At 43.3% G+C, this 15,092-nt stretch overlaps 1 protein-coding gene across 2 annotated transcripts in view; it reads left to right on the top strand.

Annotated features, from left to right (window-relative positions):
• The window catches only part of ALKBH8 (alkB homolog 8, tRNA methyltransferase), a 67,331-nt gene that overhangs the window by 33,723 nt on the left and 18,516 nt on the right, over positions 1–15,092 (top strand). For both annotated transcript variants that reach the window (XM_067562795.1, XM_067562796.1), the window contains one exon: positions 9,839–9,945. In XM_067562795.1, the coding sequence (XP_067418896.1) occupies positions 9,839–9,945 (107 nt within the window). The remainder of the gene's footprint in view (positions 1–9,838; positions 9,946–15,092) is intronic.

Genomic DNA, 15,092 nt, shown 5'->3' with positions numbered 1-15,092 from the left:
GTTGAAGAGAGAGGTGTGTGTGTGTGTGTGTGTGTGTGTGTGTGGGTGGGTGGGTGGAGAGAGAGAATTATATGGTGTTTTCTTTCTGAAGTGCACACCAGCTGGAGCTGTGTTCATACTCACAGGCTGGGAAGGGGTTCTGAGCCAAGGGGCAGGTGGGGGAGTTCTGTGTCATAAGTATGGATGCTAAACAACAAGAAAGACTGATGAGCCTGTGGGAGGCCATTGCTCCAGCATGTGAGGGACTTGATTAGAGGTCTGGTCCTTTTGGTGAGGGAAGAAAAGTTGGAAGGAGCCAGAGGTTGATTATGAGGCTGAAAGAGTGGTGGTAGGGGAGAGAAGATTGGGCACCCTTCCTTCCTTTTCTTTGTCCACTTTCCACAGTTCTGACTCCGCCACCACTACCAGTTCCCTCCCAAGGCATCTGTTCTTCATCTTCACCTTGATAACCCAGTTTTTACTTTGAAAATCTGGTCACACTACAGCAGTGGGAAGGGCTCCCTGATGCTTGCAACTTTTGCCCCTTGTCTCCTTTTTTTTTTTGGTACACCAGCCGCCAAGGATGATGTGGATACAATTTATCTATTCATCCGTTTTTCCCTGCAGGGGTGGGTATTTTAGAGTGGGTGGATCAGGAGAGTTCTGTGGTGAGCACTGATCCTGTTGAAGTTGAACACAGTTTTGTAAATTGTTGTGTGTCTTTGTTATAGGGAACAGTCTCTTTTATTTTGATTTTTTAGTGATCTTTTTATTGATTGTCATAAACAAACAGACAATAAGAAGTATAAGGTAAATGACATATGGCTTGTATGTATTTCCAAATGCTTCCCATGATTTCCAGTAGAATCAGGCAATTTTAAAACTCATCAAAGCTGCAAGATCAGACAATACTATGTAGATACAACATGTTAGGGGGCAGTTACAGTAATAAAATAGAAGATATACATGAACTGGGAGAGGAGGGAAGGGGGGCTAAGTGAAATGGAGGTCTGGCATTCTTTCAGCTGTCTCAACTTTTTTACCCAACTGTATCTAGAAATTCAAATTTCCTTGAATTCCTCTCATTGAACTCTTCCGTGATAAGCTATTCTTTCTTTGGCTGTCAAGTCTTTCATTTTAATGTCTAGATAAATGTATAGTATAAAATCCTCTCTCCGTTGAAGTCAGGGGTGTTCTTGACTTCAGTGGGACTAAGATTTCACCCATGGAATATGGGATGACTTACTATTATTTGTATTATGGTATAGCCTAGAAGCCAGGGCCCCATGGTGCTAGGCACTGTGGAAACATATAACAGAGGCCAGTCCCTGCCCCAAAGAGCTTGCAATTGAAGTGTAACAATATAGACAACAGGTGGATAAAGCAAAGTATAAGCCAGGACACAATAGATGGATACAGACAGACAGATGGGGATAGTACAAGAAAGCAATGAGACAGTATTGGTCAGCCTGATAGGCAGTGGTCTCAGCACATACCTAGCTGTTGTTATGATTTTTTTACCTATTTAAAATGTTACATTTCACAACTTTTCAAGCATCTCTGGTACTTTTTGAGATGTGGAGAAGAAACAGCTACAGCGTGAAGTGGATAAAGCAATTTCCCCAAATGAGTTTAAAGAAATCTATTTCAAAGAAAGTCATGCTGTGTTTGAATTATACTTCACTGCCCTGCGAGACAACATTGACCAAGAAGATGGCTTTCATTATTTTTATAGGCTCTGTAGGGAGCACGATTTTAGTTGCTATGGAATGACTTTACTTTTGTGTAGTTGAGCTGTTTTTGTTTATCTAGGGCCAGATTCTGGGCCCCTGATATCTCCCCTCTGCACAACACCGCAGCACAAAGAGGATGTGAAGTTGTCCTACCAGGCCACTTAGTGATTCCTGTTGCCTAGGGGTATCCCCAGATGCCACATCATCCATCTCCTGCCAGGAGTTCACACGAGTGTGTCTTAGTCTCATGCTCTGGTAATACCTACCTTTTGTAACAACTTCTGCAGGGTCATCATAAGATGGTGTCAGTTAGAGAAGTGTTAATCTCTTTACAACCACAGGTTCATATTAAAAGTTTAGCCTTTCATCCTGCTGAGGTATGGACATTGAGAACTATACGGTTTACTGAGTGGAAGTTTCAGATGCAGCATGCTGGGGACATGGTGTTTTGGTTACAACAGGACAAGGGGATGGAGTTGCAGTAAAGACAAGGCAGCTGGAACAAATCTGGAGTCTCCTGGGAATCAATTCAATTAGACCCCTTGTTTACAAGGTCCAAAATTCATGATGCAACTTTCTTCTCCCCACCAACCTCAGATTCTTATTCTACTCTGCTGGAGAGTAGGAGGTTCATACTCTCAGAGGTGGGGCGGGGGTTGTTTCCAGAACTGCTACATGTCTTTGTGGAGAGAGGAGACTGAGTTTTCCTAAGGATGAATTTTCAGTGTGCTCTAGCCAGAGCCATAAAACAGGGAAACATCCTCATTTTCATGCTGTTATAAATAGATAGCAGTGCACGCTCCATGCCATGTGGCAGTGGTGCAGGGGCAGTAATTGTCCCTGCTGCAGGGTGGTTCCTCACATGTCCCGGGCTCCCTATTGCTTCAAGTTTGGCAGCCTTTTTTTGGACCCACTAAGGCCCACTCATTAAATTTTTTTGTCCTTTTAATTATTATTCCTTCAATTGCCTAGAGGACCTAAATCAGGGGCCCAATGTGCTGGTGCTGTACAACTTAGTAAAAACAAAAAGACAGCCCCTGCCCAGAAAGCTCACAACTTAGAATTACAACAAGACTCAGCAGATAGGTGGACAACCAGATAGTTGGGGTGGGGACAAGGTTACAGCAAAAATGGGTATCTGCATCTGTAATGGGAGAAAGAGGAGAGGGATGAAATGTAAATCTGAGGAGATGGACACATTGAAATCAGTGCCAAAATTCCTTTTTACTTCACTGAGGTCACGATCTGGCATGTCCTGAATGACAGAACTGTAGTCTAGTGCTCTCACCACGGACTTCACTCCATTGGAAAGCATAGGACACCTAAATTATCAAGAAAGAAAGAGATGGAATGGATACTTTTAAAGGCTCACATACATTCAGCCTTGTCAAAGGAAGATGCCATTCCACTGATGTCAGCAGCATAGCACACACCTTCATGAGGGCAGAAGTTCCACCTAAAGCAGTGGTGACCAAACTTTTCCTGTCGCTCCCTCCCCCTTTACTGCATAAGTTGACTCAGCAGAGATGCTTGGGCTGAAGGTGGAGCTGGGAGGCAGAACTGGGGATGAACTGGCCTAGGAATGGAGAGGGAATGAGGGCAGAGCTGGGGCTGGGGCTGGAGCTTGGGTGGGGGTGCGGAGCAGTGGGCAGAGTGGAGTTGTGGCTGGGACTGGAGTGGAGCTATGGCTGGGGGCGGAGCTGGGCTGGAGGTGGAGTGGATATGGGTGGTACTCCCTCCCAGACCCCCGTGTAGGCTGGCCTGGGCCCTACTGTGCACCCCCCCAATTTTCCTCTGCACCCCGCTAGCGGGGTGTGCCCCACAGTTGGGGGATCCCTGCCCTAAAGTGGGTAAAGTATTGCTAAGCAAAGCTAGGTCAATAGAAGGAATAAAGTGAAGATTAAACTGTTAAACCCTTGTAGTGCATAGAAAGCAAATGGCTGAGGCAGAGTTAGTGGGGCCATTTATGAAAGGGTGAAATGGGAAGTTAGTGAAATGTGATAAATTAGATACTGCTGAGAACCTGACTGTGTCTTTGTGACAGCAATCATAGAAGGAGCTGAAGGTCATATTCTGGGGCTGGGTCACGCTTTCCAGAGGGGATTAAGGTAAAGCTGCACCAGAGGAGAGAGCGAGTCAATAAAGTGATTTACCTCTCCACTGCAGGAACTGGGGGATCTCATGCAAAATTCTAACATCAAATGCTTTGAGGCTTAGCACAGGGAGCCACTTATGTAATTGGGAAGCTGGGGAAGCATGAGAGCCTGATGAATTACATTCCAGCATGCTGAAGGAATAAGAGACTTGGAAGGAGAAATAGTGAGAGTTTTTAGCATGGCAGAGGTGGCTTGTGGTTGGTTGGGTTGTTTTGTTTTTGTTTTTTTTAGTAGCCCACTAATGATCTGGGCGTTTGCTTCTCATTCACCACTTATTCATCCTCTCCAAACACATTACGAAGGGCTGCTGAAAGATGGGCTTTCGCAATGGCAGACCTTCTGGTGGAAGTGTGACTTTACAGATTAGGAATACTAATACTCTGAGTTTCTACATCACCTTCCAGCTAAAAATTGCAGAGTGCGTTACAAACATGAGCATATTCAGTCATGCAATATGCCTCTGAGAAAAGGAAGGAGTGTTTATCCTCATAAGTGAGTAGCCTAAGGCCAGTGGTCAGTGTTCACTGCTGCAATTGGATACCATGGACCGCAGCAGCATGGGGGCTGCGAGGAAGATAGTTGCAGTTGCCTGATCCTCTGGTCATTTCTGCACCAGTCCCAGATGCACCAGCTGGTAACAGCTCCCAAGGATCCATCTTCTAGCTGTGCACATGGGGCTCATTCAAGGGAGAACCCCCGTGGGGAAGTTGCAACTGCCTTCTATTCCCTTTGCACCATCTGAATCTTTCAAAAGGAGCAGAGCAGACAGAGAATCTGGCTCACTGAGTCAGTAGCTGGGCACTGAGTCCAGGAGCCCTGATAATAGTATCCTGGCCTAGTCATTAGCTCTGCTGTCTTTCTTATGGTTATCCAGAAAATACTAGCTGTGAATGAAATGATGCCAATAATTTATTTGAGATGATGATGAATGGTTTAAAAATCAATGTAAAGAACTACATTTAAGAAGAGGGGTTAACGAAACACTTAGTGTGGTATTAGCAGCACAGAGTGACTGGTATATGAAATGAAGTATCAGAAGAATGCAGTGCACTATTTTGAGGGAAAACTGAATACACTTTTTGGTGAAAGAAAATCTGTAAATCTTATCTGACTCCCAACACCATAGTATCTAGGCACCTAAGTAGTTAGTTGTCATTAATATGTTCTGGTATAAATCAGATAAAGGGTTAGCTTAATTTTTTTGTGTACTAGATTTTGAGGGTGAGAAGTGACGAGGCATATCAACTTCATCATAGTTTCATATTCCGCAGCATGGTCAGATTCTATGGTGATGTCTGCAGCATAAATACCTGGATAGATTAGATAACATGTTTTTCTAGATTTGATCTAATCTAATTTAGTAGATTATTTTGATGCAAAGAACCTTCCCTTCCCCTCCTCCAGAATTCAGGTACTGATAACTTGTGTGCGATGACATTTAATGTACCCTTTGCATCTAATCATAGAGCACGGTACCAACAGTAATATTTTAGGCATCAATCTTGCCAGTGACTCTGTGAAGACAGACTCCTGCACTCATATGGAACCCCACTGTTTCATTGGGGATTTGTGTGGCCACAGGAGATCTGTTCATCCAGAGTCATTTGCAGGATTGGGACCTTTAGTCTCACAGCAGACTTATGAGGTAGGCATGCTTTTACATTTTGGGAAACTGAGGCACAGAGGTTACCCCCTGGTCAGCAAGTCAGTGGCAGAGCCTGGAATAATAGTCCATGTTGTGTGATTCCCCTCTCAGTCTTTTAGCCACTAAATCATGTTTTCTATAAAGTTTTAGATTGGTGTAATTTATATTTAATATTAAAGTCAAATCCAAGAAAAATGGGAAGTTATCCCTTCACAGCCAAGTGTGAAATCCTTATTGACGTATATGTCCAGTTGCATCATTCCTTATCCACTTTTGGACAACTGCTCGCTTTCTAGAGTTCTCAACTATTATTCACTTCTGTCCTCCTCATCCTTCATGAAATACGATGTCAGCTCAGAGGCAGAGGCAGCATAAAACTCTCATACTCTTAGAAGTCAAGAAAAAGCATTTCCCCCTTTTTATTTTATCTCTTTTTCTTTCTATGCATTTTGCTATGTTTTATGTAATAGGAACAGTGTTCAGGATGTAGGCCTATGCTTTGCTTTGATGTTTAGCCATCTTGGAAAGCTGTTCACTGAGTCATATACTCCATCATCCTGAACATTATCCCTTAAATAACCTGGCATCATGACGTGGTATTTACCTCTACAAGGGAGTATTATTAGCTGCTTATGTACCTTTCAGACTTTTAGCATGTGTAGAGACATGTATTTTTTTCCATAGATACAAAGAAAGATTGTAAATGTTGTATAAGATCAAAGCATCCAGCATTTTTATTATCAGCTGCCATCCCCAGTGATGCACTGTGGGCTAGGTGGAAATTTGATCTTTATTGGCTTTGCCACCTCAGAGAATAAAGAAAATGGGTAAAAACAAAAATAGTAATTGGAAATAGCTCCTGTGTAGCAGAGCTGTCATGAAGCAGATTGATTCAGTGGTGGCAGAGTAGCTTTATTGATTGTGAGTCCTTAGTGAATGAAAAAGAGGACCAAATGCCTTAATCCTTCCTTTTTTGTGTGTCTGACTGCAACAATTGAATGTCCTGATAGGATAAAGACACATATAGAAGTATCTACTTCCGTCAGCAATAGTTCTGTCAGAGATGAGACTAGAGTGCTTCAAAAACTCTGCAGGGTTAAATGTTCTTTACTGTACTATTGTCTAAGGGTGACAGAAATTATGTTCCTTAGATTTTTAAGTCATCGGGTACTATGATTCTAAGAGTTGAAAAGAAACACTAGCATAAAAATTGCAGTCACTTTCTTCAGATGTTCATAGGGTGTTGCTAAATTTTGGCTCTTAGTCTGACCCTCAGATTTGTTGCTGAGACAAAAAAAGTCAAATTATTGTTTGCTCTAGGTGCATCCAGGAATACGTTGGTATTATTAATAAATACACTTTTAGAGCACTTTTCATCTGAGGATCTCAAATTGCTTCACAAACAATAGTTGATTGTGCCTCCCAACATGCCTGTGGAGTAGGTGAATATTCTACCCGTTGTACAGATGAGTAAACTGAGGTACAGAAGGCCAGATTCCCATTTATCCTAAGGCCACTTTACAATGCTGTAGCAGTGAGGGTCAGGCCCAGTGAGATTAAGTAACATGCCTAACATCCCAAAGAAAGCCAGTGTCCTGATTTCCAGTCCCCAGCTCTCAGCAAGACACAACTCTTACCCTTACTGTCAGTACATACATTTACTACAGTTGCTCCTGCCTTTGGTTTTGGTGGTGGATTCTGCTGTGGAGTTCACTGTGCAGAACCTGACGACTTGAGTTTTGAGCAAGAGCAAATTTCATCTCAGCCCATCTCTCTGGCATCTCCTCCTGTATGACTCTGTCATCTTATATTTAACATGGCCACATGGAGCTCCTGATCTTCCGTCAAAACCATGCCCCGTTCCTTCTGTCACCACTGAACATTTCCATCCTTCTTGTCACCTAGGCCTGCAAATTGGGCCCCGTCCTTTGCTCTGCACATCCAGACCTTGTCCAGTTCTTGCTGCTTCCTCCTCCACAGTATCTCTGGCGAGCTGGTCTACACACAAACTTGCACTGAAATAACTGAATTTAATTCACACCTTTTGTTATTTTGGTGCATACCTGCACATGGGCACTCTTATTCCAGATTGTAAGTGTCCTATTTTGATGTTGCTTCAGTTGATTTAAAAAAAAAAACAATAACAAAGGCGTGGACTAAAACCATTTTCTGTGCAAGTTTGCTTGTAGGCAAGTCCTAATATGCAGCCTTTGTTCATTGTCCCTGCAGCACGTTCTACCACCTTGACTTCCTGCTCCTCTCTCACCTCCCTAATATCCATCCAGTTAACTCTAAACACAGCTGCCAAGACCCTCTGCTGCCCTGCTCCCTGCCTTTCTCACTGTAGCTAGTTCAAGCTTCATATGCCTCCTTACGGCCTTTCACAACTCTGCCCTTTCCTACTTCCCTGCTTGCATCCTTTAGCTAGGGGTATGTCTATACTGATGGCGGCACTGTTGATGCTGCTGGATCGATTGAGTGGACAGTGGAGACCCGCTCACTTGATCCTGGAAGCACCCTCCGGACAACGCCGTAAAAGCCACCCCTGCAAGAAGAGTAATGCTGCGTCGACAGGAGGGCATTTCCCGTCAGTGCAGTGGAGACGCTGCAGTAAATAAAAGTTAGTAGGTTGATGGGAGATACACAAGCTACATAGAGTAGATTGCATATCTCTTGTCAACTGCTGCCGTCATTGTAGACCAGGCCTAGTCCTCCCCTGCCCCTTTTTGCACTGCCAGTGAAAGCAGCCACTTCACGCCACTCTTTACACATGGAGCAACCCCGCCACACAAAGCCAATGACCTCTTCCTGCTCACAACACACTTCTCCCATGGTGCCTACAGGAAACAGTCAGCTGATAAATGTGGTGGGCAGGGGCCACTGGGGTTTGCTATTTATTTATTTGTGTAGTTATTTAAATGATTCAGAGCCATCAAGCAGTGCACACAGGTAACCTGTAGCCATGTAAATTTATTCCTGTTACCCTCCTCCTCCTTCTCCTTTCAACCACAGATTAGATTGTAAATTCTTCAAGGGAGGGACCATGTCATTGGATTTGTTCCTACAACCCTTGGCACAGTGGCACCTTGATCTTGGATTGGGCCTGTAGGTGCTACCACAACACAAATAACAATATATTTAAATGCCTAGTGTGCATTGGTGACCATGTATTTCAAGTGTTAATTTGCAGCATATGAAGCAGAGAATACATATGACAGTCTCTGCCTCACTTTTGGGGGGGAGAGAGGGGATGACTGATCACTGCACCCTGTCCTCTTTGCCAACCTTCTGTACATCCACAGGCTGGACACTGTGTTTGGATTCAACATACTATAAAAAGGTCTTTCTTTTTAAATTGCACACTTGATAGGTTACACATCAAGTGGCTGCACTTTCGAGTACATGACACTCATTCTTCAGCATAATTGGAGACATTGCCTCTAAAATTATTTTGTCCATCTTTCTTTCAGGGTAAATCTTCTCTTACATAGCTCGTTTAGGTGCCATCTATCTGCCCTGCTCCTTATCTTCCTCATCTTCCCCAGACTGGGAATTGTGTACCAATAAATCCAGGGCCTAGGCAGCCAGGAACAAAATATAGTGTTGTCAAATCTCATTATTCCAAGTTTCATAATACTTGGTGCTTTCCTTAAAGCTCCAGCTCCTGGAGTTGTTTGATTTTGTGGAATCTTAGCTTTCATTTAAAAATAAAGACTCTTATCCACAATTGTAAGGGCTAAACTTGAAAATGTGACCCGAGTGTACCTTACTTGTTCAGAAATCAGAAGGTAAATTAAAAGAGGAAGGGATGTCCCAGTGGTTAGGGCTTTAGTTGGGGACTTGGGAGACGAGTTCAATTCCCTACTCTAACACAGACTTCTTGTATGTCCTTGGGCAAGTCACTTAATGGCTCTTTGCCTCAGTTTCCCATCTGTAAAATAGGGATAATAGCACTTCCTTACCTCGTAGGCATGTTGTGAGGATAAATATATTAAAGATTGTGAGATGCTCAGATACTGCAGTGATGGGGGCCATATAAGTATCTGAGATAGAAAGAATTTATTTTTTAAATGTTAGAGGCTTGAAAAACCAAAAATAAATCTCATGATTTTTTGGACCCTGTTTGAGGTTAGCAGTAGGGAAGGAGTGGAGATGTTAAGGGATATGGGGAGAGTTGGAGGCCCTTGTTTCTCAAAGAAAGAAGTGGATGATTGACGCTGGATGAAAATTTGGCCCAGCACACTTTGTCTGTCTGTGCAGTGCCATGCCCTTCATGGGGCTGCATAAGTACTTATAATTCTGGAGGCTTTTGTTTTTGTTATTAGATTGTGATGGATTTTAAGCACCCGGATGGCCGTACAGTGGCGGTTATGCTGCCTCGCCGGAGTTTGCTGGTGATGGCTGGAGAATCCAGATATCTATGGACTCATGGGTATGTGTTGAAACTCCTATGTTAACTGCATTACTTACATAAAATGGAAGATGGATAGGACTTTCCCCCTCCCCCCCCCCCCACTTAATGCACTATATTTAAATCTGTTCTGAAGAAAATTAACTTGAATGTTATAATTAACGATACAGGCCTTGATTCTCTCCTCTGTCCGAGGGGTGCTCAGATGAAGTGGAAAAGCAGCGGGCTGTAGGAAACCATTTGCAGCTCCCTGATTCAGGGATGCTTGGCTCCAGCTAGGTTAGAGCTGCAAAGGGGTAGCTCTGATTTTCACCACTGGGGTAAGATCGCTCAGGGACCTTATACTGGTGAAGGATTAGGTGTAATAGGTTACACCGCCCCTCCTGTCCAATCCATGCCTGACCCCTGATACATCTTTCCTTATGCCTGGTTTGTGGTAGGAAGAGGGGATTGGTTCAGGGGGCCATGGAGCCATCTCTGTCAGCATGGGGGTTGGGCGTCTTCATCAGCTGCTTCCAACTGGATTAAAGCCACTTTCGACTGTTTATACATCACAAAGTGGCCTTAATGGAGTGGGGTTTCTGCAGTAGAGATTTCTGGATGAATGTATCTTGAGGTGTTATTTATTATAGAGTTTAAAGACCTACTGTTAAAATCATGCACAACTGGGAAACACATATGACAGGAATGTGGGAGTATAGAAATCAGCATGTGGGATCAAATCAGTTCTCTCCCAAGTCCATCATACTGAATGCTTTGGGCAGTAAAGCCCTTTCTTTATTGACAGAATAAATCCAACATGTTTATCAGCAATATGAGCTTCTTGCGCTCTCCTGTCAAACTCTCTCCACTTTCCTCTGCAGGGATTATCTCTAAGGCTGAGAATATAGTTCACTTGTCATGTCAATAGAATCCCTGGCCTCACTGCTGAGACTCCAGGGGTCCCATTTGTGGTAGATTTTGTGCTGTGGACACATGTCAACTAAGAACCAGATTGAGACCATTTCACATGTCTTCAGATGATCACTGTCTTCTGGGTTCATGGACTTGGGCCAGCTTCAGTTCAGGGATCCCAGGACTTTCTCCTTTGATGTAGTAATTTCTGGCCCAGACTTTTGATGTACTTTGTCCACCTTTCCTAAAAATGATTTTCAAAGCGATCCATATATATTTTTTAAAGGCATTTGTGGACCAGCTCCTCAGCTGATGCAAATTGGTATAGCTCCATTGATTTCAAAATACGCATAGAAGGCAGAACATCCACCTCGTGTGTCTTTCTAGTTGTCTCTGCTCCCTTTAGTTTCTTTGCTCTCGAAGGCCAGTCGTTGCAATCAATAGAGCGATATCCATTTACACCAGATGAGGATCTGACCCTTTGTGTCTACATGGGCAGTTTCAACAGTTGGCACATCAGAGCAAAGAAACTAAGGAGAGTAGACACAGCTAGACAAGCATATGGTGTGGTGCGCAGCCTTCTAGTGAAGCATGCAGTTGCAGCCTGTGTGAAATTAGTTAATTATTAGGGAAGCAAATGTAGTCAGTTGATTTGCAAATATAACTAATCATGATGTATTTAAGATCATCTGTGTTGCTTTTTATCTACTTCTCACAAATCAAATTCTGAAAGCAATTTTGAAATCATTCTGGAAATGTTTTCATCGCATATACTTGGATGCCAGGGAAATTAGAGACTTCATTTAATCTCATTAACAAGGTACATAGGGAAAAGAGTCGTTTTTCTCCTGTTTCAAAAGGAGCTTTTGATTCTGAGAGAGGTATAAGGTTGAGAAACAAATTGGACAACATTAGAAAGTAGAAGAAAGTGCTCATTTTGCCTCAACAGTACAATTAGCCTTGCATTTCCTTATGGGGTTTTAATTTTGGTTGCAATGGCTATTTTTTGGTTAAGTACAAATGCATTAGTTGTTGCAATAGGTCACCACATGGCCACACAACAGCAGTCACTTCTATGGAGCTAGGCTGAATTGCACAAGCTAGCCATGCAGTCGGAGCTGTGCCTTCTTAGAGGCTTCTCCCTTCTGCCTCACTGGTAGGTGCTTCTATACGGATTCCAGGCTTCCCTTGACAGCCTTATTGAGCCTGCCATTCTCAGCTCTGCCCCATTACTCCTCTCTGGATCTGTGGAAGATCCAGACAGGGAGTTAATTTACTACATTCTGGTTTTCAGGCAAGACCCTCCTGTTTTCTGTCTGTGGCAGGGTGCAGAGGCCCCTTCACTGAGCATACAGATAGAGGAGGCTGTGTATGTTAATGAGCAAAAGGGTGCTGCTCAGGATGCAACCACCAGTGCAAAAACACTCCCCTTGTTTTTAAAAAAATCTGATAATTTGTATATGACCTTGAGCCAGTTTCAGAGATCCATGATGCACCTGCTGTCTCAACGAGGTACATATGCAGACCGGCTGGTTCTGGTGCTACTTGGAAAAGGTTACAATAGAAATTGGAGATAATGAAGAGATGGGATTGATAGTTGTGCTTTGCAAAAATATACAAATAAACTATCTTCTCATCTGATTGATCCCAGGAGGGTTAAATTCAGCTTGCCAGCATGGAAGTCAATATTACATTGAATTCCTCTGCTGCTGAGAATCAAGCACTCACTTTGAAGTCAGCAGTTCTGAAGGGGCTTCAGTATGAGGCCAGTTCCTCAGAGACTAATTCTTTTTATTGAGGAAATTTCTGTATTAATCTTCTTGATGATGAAGTTCAGGAAATGCCTCAGTGTGACAATAACAGTTTTGAAGTGCCAAGCGTCTTCCCTGAAGACTCTAAACTTGGTTCCAAAGTTACTTGATTTATTCCATGGGGAAGCCATGGGAAAGCACATGTGGGTGCAGCTATATCCCCCTTACCTCCCATATGTTGTATCCTCTGCTTTACTTCCCACAGTTTTCCCATGAGTCTGTGCTTCCTGTTACCCTCCAGCCAGGTCCAGTTTGAATAGGGCTGTGCAAAATTCCTGCTTTGGAACCTCTTCATTATGAAATCCAGAACTTTTCACAGAGTTGTATGAAATGTTTGTTACCCCTTTACCCCAAAACAAACTGAAAAACAAAAAAAAATGTCTTTTAGTGAAATCTGACCTTGCAGAAATGCCTCTGTCCCTCTACTCTACCCACAAGACCTGGGCCAAACTCAAAAGAAAATTAAATCACTTCAGGGGCTTCATTGACACTACTCCTAGCTCCCGTCTTGCCAGTTTATGTTCCTTTTTTCTGGTGAACTGGTGAGGTTTATTACTGTGTCCTTCAAACCACTGGTCTACAGAATTACGTCCTTGTTAGACGTTTATTAGAGAACTGCCACGTTACTTATAATAGAAACATAGAAGTGTAGGACTGGAAGGGACCTCAAGAGGTCCTCTAGACCAGTCCCCTGCACTCAAGGCACAACTAAGTATTATCTAGACCAGCCCTGACAGGTGTTTGTCTAACCTGCTCTTAAAAATCTCCAATGATGGAGATTCCACAACCTCCTGAGTCAATTTATTCTAGTGCTTAACTGCTCTGATAGTTAGTAAGTTTTTCCTAATGTCCAACCTAAACCTCCCTTGCTTCAATGTAAGCCTATTGCTTCTTGTCCTGTCCTCAGAGTTTAACAAGAACAATTTTTCTCCCTCCTCCTTGTAACAATCTTTGATGCACTCGAAAGCTGTTAATATGTCTCCCCTCAATCTTCTCTTCTCCAGACTAAACAAACCCAATTTTTTCAATCTTCCCGCATAGGTCATGTTTTCTAGGCCATTAATCATTTGTGTTGCTCTTCTCTGGACTTTCTCCAATTTGTCCACATATTTCCTGAAATGTGGCGCCCAGAACTGGACCCAATACTCCAGTTGAGGCCTCATCAGCATGGAGTAGAGCGGAAGAATTTTGTCTTGTGTTTTGCTTACAACATGCCTGCTAATACATCCCAGAACGACGTTTGCTTTTCTTACAACAGTGTTACACTGTTGGCTCATATTTAGCTTGTGATCCATTAGAACCCCAGATCCCTTTTCGAAGTGCTCCTACCTAAGCAGTCATTTCCCATTTTGCATGTGTGCAACTGATTGTTCCTTCCTAAGGGGAGTGCTGTGCATTTGTCCTTATTGAATTTCATCCTATTTACTTCAGACCATTTCTCCAGTTTGCCCAGATCATTTTGAATTTTAATCCGATCCTCCAAAGCACTTGCAACCCCTCCCAACTTGGTATTGTCCACAAACTATATAAGTGTACTCTCTATGCCATTATCTAAACCATTGAGGATGATATTGAACGGAACCAAACCCAGAATATATCTCTGCGGGACCCCACTCGATCCTTCCAGCTTGGCTCACTTAAAGAAGGGGCCTGGAAAAGCAGAGTTGTGGTGGGTCAGGACTGCATGAATTGCCAGGTTTGGGTCAGGATGCTTGCAATCTACCTCGGTAGAGCCAGTGATGCTGTTGCAAAAAATAACAGCAGAATCTGGGGTCGGGGGGAGGGAATGGCATTGCTTGCAATAAAAATTAAATTTCTCAGTGAGCAGTGAACTTCACTGACTCCTGTCCAACCACTTGCTTTCTCTTTGGAGTCTAATTCCTTCTGGGTTGCAGTGGAATAGGTTGAAAACGCTTGTGGCACAGTCCTAGAGGGCTGTATTGGCACCTTGCAGTGCAGCCTAAGGGGCCGCAAATGAGGAGAGAGGGCTTCTGAGGGTCACAATTTTGTCCCTGCTTTCCTCTTTGCTCCATGGGGGAAGTAAACATGGGTCAGCCTTTTTCCTAGTGAACCTCTCTTCTCCATCTGTGCCAGTTCAGTGCTGGCCAGCATGTTGGTAGGCAGAATTAAGGTTCCATCTCTCCCAGACCACTTGTATAAGAGATGGAGTTGCAGCCTCCTGCTGTCCTACCACAACCGGGTCTGGCGATGTGGGAGCCTGCACGTGGGAATAAGGGGCCTCCATCTGTCCCCTTAATCTTGGGCATTGCCGGGATAATGGGTGAGCCCCATAGAACTTAATAGAAAAAATTATTCTACCAAAGAATTCTATAGCGTGGTTCAAAAAAAAAAAATCTCATTTTCTGTTACAATGTATGAGTAATTTCACTATTAAATGTCTATAGAATCCTATTCATTTTGTCCCTGTTCAATACTAGTCAAGTCTTGCTTCCTTCATACTGC

Source organism: Emydura macquarii, unplaced genomic scaffold, assembly GCF_026122565.2.
Source record: "Emydura macquarii macquarii isolate MOO-44397 ecotype Brisbane River unplaced genomic scaffold, CSIRO-AGI_Emac_v2 contig_2473, whole genome shotgun sequence".
Classification (NCBI taxonomy): domain Eukaryota; kingdom Metazoa; phylum Chordata; order Testudines; family Chelidae; genus Emydura; species Emydura macquarii.
Note: the sequence above shows the minus strand (reverse complement) of the source record. Positions and strands in the feature narration are given on the sequence as shown.